The 8,540-nt window shown below is 32.4% G+C and overlaps 1 protein-coding gene and 1 pseudogene across 1 annotated transcript; one reads left to right on the forward strand and one right to left on the reverse strand.

The window, feature by feature from the left end:
* Nucleotides 1-1,640, forward strand: part of LOC106338831 — a 9,631-nt pseudogene extending 7,991 nt beyond the window's left edge.
* A 236-nt stretch (nucleotides 1,641-1,876) lies between these two features.
* LOC106340524 (kinesin-4) lies at nucleotides 1,877-7,669 on the reverse strand. The gene is given in 22 exon segments (XM_013779394.1): nucleotides 1,877-2,128; nucleotides 2,240-2,343; nucleotides 2,439-2,598; nucleotides 2,601-2,865; nucleotides 2,958-3,121; nucleotides 3,206-3,459; nucleotides 3,552-3,675; nucleotides 3,811-3,976; nucleotides 4,066-4,172; nucleotides 4,248-4,427; nucleotides 4,639-4,734; nucleotides 4,805-4,886; nucleotides 5,014-5,289; nucleotides 5,291-5,323; nucleotides 5,427-5,519; nucleotides 5,601-5,678; nucleotides 5,773-5,856; nucleotides 6,003-6,230; nucleotides 6,379-6,477; nucleotides 6,562-6,713; nucleotides 6,804-6,935; nucleotides 7,588-7,669. Coding segments are annotated over 21 exon segments (2,931 nt in total). The 5' UTR covers nucleotides 6,928-6,935; nucleotides 7,588-7,669; the 3' UTR covers nucleotides 1,877-2,066.
* Nucleotides 7,670-8,540: the final 871 nt, after the last annotated feature.

An 8,540-nucleotide genomic window follows, 5' to 3' on the forward strand; every position in this document is an offset into this window, starting at 1 on the left:
TACTTTTAAAAAAATATTATTATTTTAATTTTCGACAGACGACTGAAATGTAAGTCGTCTGGGGAAGTCAAACTTCTGTAATTATCCAGTCAAATGCAAAACTAACCTATGACGACTGAAATGTAAGTCATCTAGGTTCTTTGGAAATTTTTTTGAAACCAAACAATAGCAGACGACTTAACTTTCAGTCGTTTCAGGTTACAGATTTCAAAGTCAATTGCAAAAATAACTTTTGCGTTGACCAGACGACTTCCAGGTAAGTCGTCTACAGCCAGGCGACTTCCCAAGTAAGTCGTCTGATGAACAGATCTGGAAAAAAACTCGATATCATGCCTTAAATTGGTGAGATAAGTTCCTTAGCATACATAAGGCTTCTCCAAGCACACAAAATCACAAACGAAAGTCACCCACCCAGAATCGTTAGCTTCTATGACTCTATGAACCATAAAAATTTTAGAATCAAAATCTTGGGTTTATGTTGTGTTTAGTTCACAAGAATGGAAAAAAAAGAAAGGTAAATCGATTTTGGGAGCATTAAGAGTTTCAAATTGGTTGTTCATGGTGGTTGTGGTATTGATGACAATGGAAATCTTGTAATTATTTGAAGATGATGAGGGTGAGAGAGTAACGATGTCATTTTCGAAAAAAAAAAAAAAATTGATGGCATTTTCGTAAATTATATGAACTTGTGGGGTGAATAGGGCAAAACCAATTTTCAAAAAAAAAAGAGGTTAGTTTTGTGTTTGACTTTAAGTTGTAGGTCAATTTTGCAAAAAGCCCAAATTAGATTTTATAAAAATTGTTTTAATTATATATATATTTACATATAAATATAAATTCTAATAAATTTGAGACTTTGTTTGTTTTAGTTAAACTGAAAATTTTTTTTGTTAATTTAAACGATGAAGATGAACATATAAATTTAAATAATGTTTAAATATTTAACTATCAATTTTTTTTGGATTAGTGTTACTTTATTTAGTTTATTTTTATTAATGTGAGATACATATATACATATATATTATTATTTTAATTTTGATATATGAATTATTAATATATTTAATAGTTTACCATAAATAAATATTTATATTGAAAATTGACATTAATGATGATATATGAGTTATTTTTATTACCATATTTAAAATCCCTGAAAAACAAATTTAAATTTTTATAAGGAAATTTTACATCTCACAATTAATATGATGTCATGTCACTATTTTCTAAAACCATGTTATCTATTTTAAGTGTCATGTCATCTTTTTTTCAGCGAGAATGATTGTAGTGACGACAAGTGTATAAATCACTTCGCAGATATTGTCTAGGGGATATATATATATATATATATATATATTTCTATTTATAATAGAGAGTAGACGACATGAAACTTTCACATATTAGAGTAAAAGCTGTAGTAGTTTTCAGCTTCTAAAATTTATAGTTCAAGTTTCTATTTATCGAAACAGCTGCAACATTATTAGATCTCTCGTACTTTTAGTATCATGGTCAATGTTGTAATGTTTGGATTATTCTTTTCTACAGGATGTAATAAACTTGGGGGAATGGTTCTTGCTAATGGCCGCTTCGGTGTTCGCATTTTTGGGTTTATGATAAGATTTGCAATTTTGCATGTTTATACTTAATAAGATAAGATCAAGTTTCCGTTAATTTTGCGTCATGCTTATGTTTTTATTTTCTCTTTAAATGGGTTTTGATCATGCTCTTAATCCGGTTATATTCAGCTGCTGTAACGACGATTAAAATTTATAATAATTTTGTCTTTTTTGTTCATTTGAAAACATTTAGGAACAACTGACCAAGTAATTGAACCAAGATTGTGATAGTTACTAAAATATGTTACACAATTAGTTTCCCCTCTCATGGTTGTTAGATTCCGCTTGTATGTTATACCATACACATCATCACAAAGCATTTTCCATTTTGATACATTTGATCATTACTTACTTTCGAGTTTCTGATAAACAAAACATTGTTAGCTCGTGTAGTGTAGAAGGAAGAAAGCTTCCGAGCATAGACCTGAATCTTCAAATTTACAGCAATTATATTCTTCATCGCTTTCTGGTAAGAGGTTTTACTGAAGTTGAAAAACCATTTATCTGTCTTTTAGAACCTGCGATTAAAAGAACATCATGATTCCAAGCCAAACACTATGGATCTGAATGGTTACAACTCACAACATATGGAGTAATATTTTGGTAATAAGAGTCAATGGTGAGATTACCTGTTAAAGCCATAGACGAGGATGTGGAAATTGACAGACGAGAAGGTCTAGTTTGGTCTGCTTTTAGAGTATGCTTTAGTACCTTTGATGGTTCAACATTAGCTCTGCAATCAACAGATACACAATGAACACCAAACAAAGTTTAACTCTAACTAAATCATAGGATTTAAAAGTAAAATTAATTATGATATATACCCACTTTTCATTTTGTTCTGATTGTTCAGACATTTCAAGAGGACTTGAGGTTACAGAGAAGAGATTCGAGCCATCAGTTTCTGTCCCCATTGAAAGACAAATATCAGAAATATCACTCAGTGTTTCTTCAAAATTTAAAAATTAAGGGCCTAATATTTCTATTTATTATTGTCTTTAGCCTTACCAGATAACTTAGGCGATTCATTTTGTTGTAAACGTTCATCTGCTGAATCTGAAGTTGTTCTTCCGAGTAAACGAGATCCTTGTCTTTGCCTTGAAGAATTTGGCGACGCTCCTCCTAAAGAATGTCTTCTTGGAGAAGTAGACTCAAACCTTAGATTGTTTAAACCACTTCTTTTGGTACCGTTTAGATTCTGAAACTTTTGAAGTTCTTCGTCTTTCTTGGCAATCATATCTTTCAAGTTGGATACCTGAATGCAGTATCAAGATTCAAGAATTATCAATTATTGATATTAAGATTCAATCATATTTTTGAGGGTTTGAAAAAAAAATTTAGAAGCACCTGTTCCATGAGTTGTCGAACATCTCGTCCCTCCTTATAGCTTCTAGCTGCACCTAACTCGACACCGGAAACTCTTTCGGCGAATTTCAAAGTACTTACTGTCTCAGCATATGAATCTTCATCAGGATTTATCTGAACAAACATAAGAGTTTTCGCTTGTCCTCCTAACAAATCAAAACCAGAGAGTTATAAAACAAACAAAAATGTCACGTAGGCTTAAGATATTCATTATCATTCAGAGATAGTACCTAAAGAATTTTGGAGGACTTGAGTCAGCTTGCTGTTTCTATAAGGTACATGAGGATTCTTATGTGCTAGAGCGAATATAACATCTCCGAGAGCAGACAATGACTTGTTTATATGTTGAGCTTCTTTGAGTCTATCTCCGGTTACTTCAGACCGATCGATCCTCTCACTTCCAGCAAGATCAACCAAATGCAAACTACCACGCAACTCGGAGTCAGTCTTGACATCAACACCGCGTACATGAACAGAAAGAACACTGCAAAAAAAAAGACCAAACAATGTTTTAGCTTAGCTATGCAATGCAGATATATACACTTAAAGAGGAAAAAATTAAAAATGTCTTTAAACCTGTGTGATCTACTACTCTTTTCATTAAGAGCTGTTGCACCTACAGCTCTATTCATCAATCCAATATTCATCAATTCAAGAACATCATCAGTTGATCTTACACAATGCATGCTTGCATCAGGAACTGCGAGGCCATTTGGTAAAGCAGTATTCCAAATCCCAAGTGTGTGCAAATTAAGGAAGATTAACTTTTGAAAATTAAAAATGGTAAAATGTTGAATACTAGATTAGATCAGAGAAGGATATCTTCTACTGGGACCGTCATCAGAAAGGAGGTCACGAACTTGCTCATTATAAATCTCGACCATTTGAACACCAACTTCATACATCACTGTGTTTTGGCTACTTTGAGTTAAGTGAAACAAGTCATTTAAAGCTCTATAGTTTACACCCCAATGTTCTTCTGAATTTATGCTTGGTCCGCTCTGGAAACATAAAATGGAAAACACATGTTTGATATAAACTCATAAAGAATGACATCATCTTATCTTTTTACATAGCTCTGTTTCCTTACCATTGTATAAGTCTTTCCAGAACCTGTTTGACCATAAGCAAATATGCACACATTATAACCGTCAAGAAGGGAACGAATCAACGGTTGAGTATCTAAGAATACTTCCTCTGCATAAATAAAAGATTCAGTACAACTTTTTAACTATATTTTCCTTGTATGAAAACTACAGAAGAGGCTAAAACCTTGAGTTGACGAAGGGCCAAAGACTTTGTTGAATTTAAAGAACCGATGAGTGTCTTTGCCTTGCTTTAATGGGTTTGCAACCACAAGCTCACCATTCTCACCTGTGTACTCTATTGATGTTTCTTTCTTATTTTGTCCTTTAAGGAATGGTCTTATCCGGCAATAGACTCTAATATTTCCTTTTATGTAAGAGATACGAAATACAATTTATAAGATGGCAAGATGCAAATTTATCAGTCTACAAAATGCTTGAACAAGTGAAATAGAGTTAGCAACGTAACAATATATCTTCAACATAAAAATTTCAAATATTCCGAAATACTTGTGCCAAGATTATATTTCAAAATATGTCAAAAATGTTCTTTCAAAACACGATTTCACAACTTATACCTTTTAGTTCTTGTACTTCATTGTAAAGCCTTCGGTTCTCTTCAACAACTACCTGGTAGTTTTTTGCTGCATGAACCACTCCTCTAAGCTTTAAGCCTAAGAAGTAGAGCATTAGTACATATTAAAAAACACTGAAGTCAAAAAGAAACTGAAAAAATAATCTTACCATAGTAATTTAGATCCTGGAAGTAGTTTTCTCCTGTCTTTAGAACTTCGTGTTTCAAAGACATTGAGGTAGCTTTCAACTCCTACAGAATTCACATAAGTTGATGATAGGTAAAGAATTATAACCTCTTGTTGGTTCCGGTCAACCACACAATTGTATTAAGAACCCAATTACAAGAGCTTACAAAACCATCACTAAAGTCAAATAACCTGCAAAGCCTCTGACTGGTTGTGTATAAAGCTCTTGTATGTTTGCTCTTTCTTCTCCCATATTTTCGTTTTGATTTCACATAACTTTTCGAGTTCTTTCACTTTATTGGTTGAGTCTACTACACGTAACTCTGACTCTTCTAATTGCTTTTCCAACACAGTTTTAGCTTCCTGAGCATATAATTCTAGTTCCAAAAATTGTTTTTCATGTGTCTCTTTCAAAACTTCAAGTTCTTGCTTCAACTTAGAAAGCTCAGCATCACTGCGCTCTTTTTTCCTTTTCAGTTGGAGTACATCTTGTTCTTCTGACCTTAGCTACAGAGCAGAAGATAGTAATACATTTTGAACATTTTCTTGAAAAATGGCAACAAAATGAATTTTCGCAAATAGAGACTGAATCTGATAAAGAGTACCTCATTCTCATCTGTTGTCCCAGATGCTAAGTTTTCTAATACATTTATTCTTGATCTATATTTTTCTTCCCGAACCCTAAAGAGTATGTTTTGCTGCACAAGCATATCTCCTGATTGTGTAAGGTATGATAGAGTAAGCGAAAAAGTAATAATAAAAACTTGAGTTAATCATACATTCTTTAGGTTCTTAGCTTGATTTGAGATCCTTTGTTCCACTACTTGCACAATGCCTCTCAAGATAGATGCAAAATCCTGGAAAAAAAAACAGAGCAAGCAAACAAAAAAAAAGATTGAGAACTTTTAAAAAAAAAAATTATGAACTAATAATGTCAAATCACTTCCTTACATGAGACACATCCACATTCATCTTATACACACTCTCGTCAAGAAGCTTATCGAGCATATCAAACAAGGATCGAGTAGAAGTATTCTAATAAGAGAAAAGGAAAACGAAGTCAGAATTACAAGTTGAGGGTTTATGTTTAAAAATATGGCTGAATTAGCAAACTTGAAACAAAATTAAACTAAAGTGTTGTACAAAACATAGTTTTGTTTAATTTTGTTAGAACATTTTACTTGTAAAGTGTTTGATTTTAGTAAGTCCAAAATTTTAGCATGAGATGTATTAATCTCAGAGACTTCCTTAGACTGTAGTCCATCATTAAAGTTGCCATCAAGTCCCTTTGACTGATCCTCAGGCAAACTCCACCTTCTCATTGAGCTAAGTGTATTCTTATCATATCCAGCATCAGAGAAACTAGCTTTAAGCGCCTTTAGAGACTGTAAAACTGGAATCATATCCCCCTGTATCAATAATCATGATAAATTTTGTTAATTATCCAAAATCATTAAAATCATCTACAAAATTATTAAATATGATATCATTTCAAATGTTTGATCAAATACACCCACCTAAACATTTGAATAAAAATGAATCAAAAAGAGTTCAAACCTGTTCTAAGTCTGAAACCTCAAATCTGGGCAAGGCCATTTCATCCATAGCTGTTAAAAACCTCTCAATATTTATAGAAGCAAGCTCAAAAGTACTCCCCTATACGATAATCCAAAAGAGAGTAAATCTAAAATTTGCATAAGTATATAGAAAAACCAATAGGTTTACCCAAAAATCAAGTACCATTTTCATTGAACCGGGACTAAGCTGATTCAAGAGATTGCAAAAGACAGTACCATCCATCAGACACGCTCTTAGTTCTTCCTCTGAAGCTTCCCATGGTAACTTTAAATAAGGAAGTGTCTCATTTAACCACTCCACTAAACTCTGATGACCTGTGAGTCAAATTAAAAGCGGTTATAGGAACAAATACAAATTTTAACTATTGTCATAAAAATCAAAGAAGATAGTAAAAAAAACATTGCCTTGCTTAGTATCATCTATACTTTGACGACTTTCTGATCCATCAAAACTCAAAATGCTACTTGAACCATATGGTCGACCATAAACACCAATCATGCTGGATCCTCCTTTGATTCGGTTGTTCATTCCTAAACCTATAAAAATAAATACATCATTTCATGGGCAAAACCAGACTTTTCTAACACATTCAAAACTCATACCAGTCGAGCTCCTATAAGCTCTATACGTGTTTATTGGGAAAAAAAAATCCAAACGCTTAATTAATAATACTTTTATATCTTTAAAGGTTGAGACCTTAAATTTTTCACACATAATATTAAAACAAGCGACTGACCTGTATACCAGTTCGTCTGAAAACTAAAAAAAAAAATGGTAAACCATTCTCCGGAGAGAGAATGTGAAAGCCCCGGTGGCCACGCGCTGTGGAAATCGGGTGTGATACGAATTCGAATTCGGGTCCGTTGGAGATCCACGGAACGCCTTGACCACCCGACTCACAGACGCGTGATTTCGTTTGAAAACTATACAATTACAAATATCAACTAAAACAACAATTATCATACAGAGGCATGTATTGCTTGAAGACGTCATGTAGACTTGCATGGAAAATTACAAATCATATCGATTTGTATAAACAAAACCAAAATTAAAAAAAAAAATAAAAAAAAAAACCTAAAACATCAATGTTTGTGAAATTAATGGAAGAATCTTTCAAAAGAAAAAAGTATTCACAGAAAACTATAACCAATACTGAACAAATCAACCATTAATTAGCTGAAAATTTACCAAAAATTTCGCAGAAAAATAAGTTCTAAGAAAACATCGCTTGTCCCACACGAATGGTCTCGAAGAAAAATTATCAGTATGGTGAAAAGAGGAAATAGGTCATTTGCCAGAAAAAAAATTCAAAACTTCCAGTTACTTTTCTCTGTTTTGGCCTAAAATAAAAATAAAAAGGGGAAAAAGCTAATTATGGAGGAAAATTATCGGTTCTCTTATTTTTATTTTATATTTAGAAACACTACAAATTTACGGGAAAACTTAACACAATAAAAAAAAATTATATTTGAGTTTGCTTTACGCAAAAACGTTTATTTGTGGGACCATCGGTTCTACAAAGACATTCCCGCCTTCCAGCTTTTGTTCTGTCGTTAATTTTGATTTTGACGTTTTAAAAAAAAATGAAAGGTGAAAACTGTGAAAGTAAAAAGAAAGTTTGTAAGGGATTACCCATATAGTATTTAATTTAAACAAATATTTAATCGGTAAAAAAATTCTGTATAAAATGCTAAATATTATACATTTTAAGTTTTTATTATAAAAATTACAAAGAATACCGGACAAAATTAATACAAACTAAACAATACTGAAAGAAAAACTTGAAAACGCGATTACCTGATTTAAATCGAGTAGCCGGGTAAAAATCAGACAGAAACTTATACAAAGAAACAGCGGCAACTGCAAGTTTGTCCGTTATTTTATTTTGTATTCTTGGTATATGCTTGGTCGAGAAAATAGGGAATAATTATTTACATCGCCGAATTCATGATGCTTTAATTTAACAAAATTAAAATGCACTTAAAAGAGTCGAGCCACATACTATATGCCGATGGACTAGTGACTGGTAAATAAAACTACACGTATATGCGCTAAAGGCCCATCGACTATTTTTAGTAGATTTTAAATCAGCCAAATGAATTATCAGCACTGTATACGTGCATAATAACATCCTCTACTAG

This window comes from Brassica oleracea, chromosome C4 (assembly GCF_000695525.1).
Source record: "Brassica oleracea var. oleracea cultivar TO1000 chromosome C4, BOL, whole genome shotgun sequence".
Classification (NCBI taxonomy): Eukaryota; Viridiplantae; Streptophyta; class Magnoliopsida; order Brassicales; family Brassicaceae; genus Brassica; species Brassica oleracea.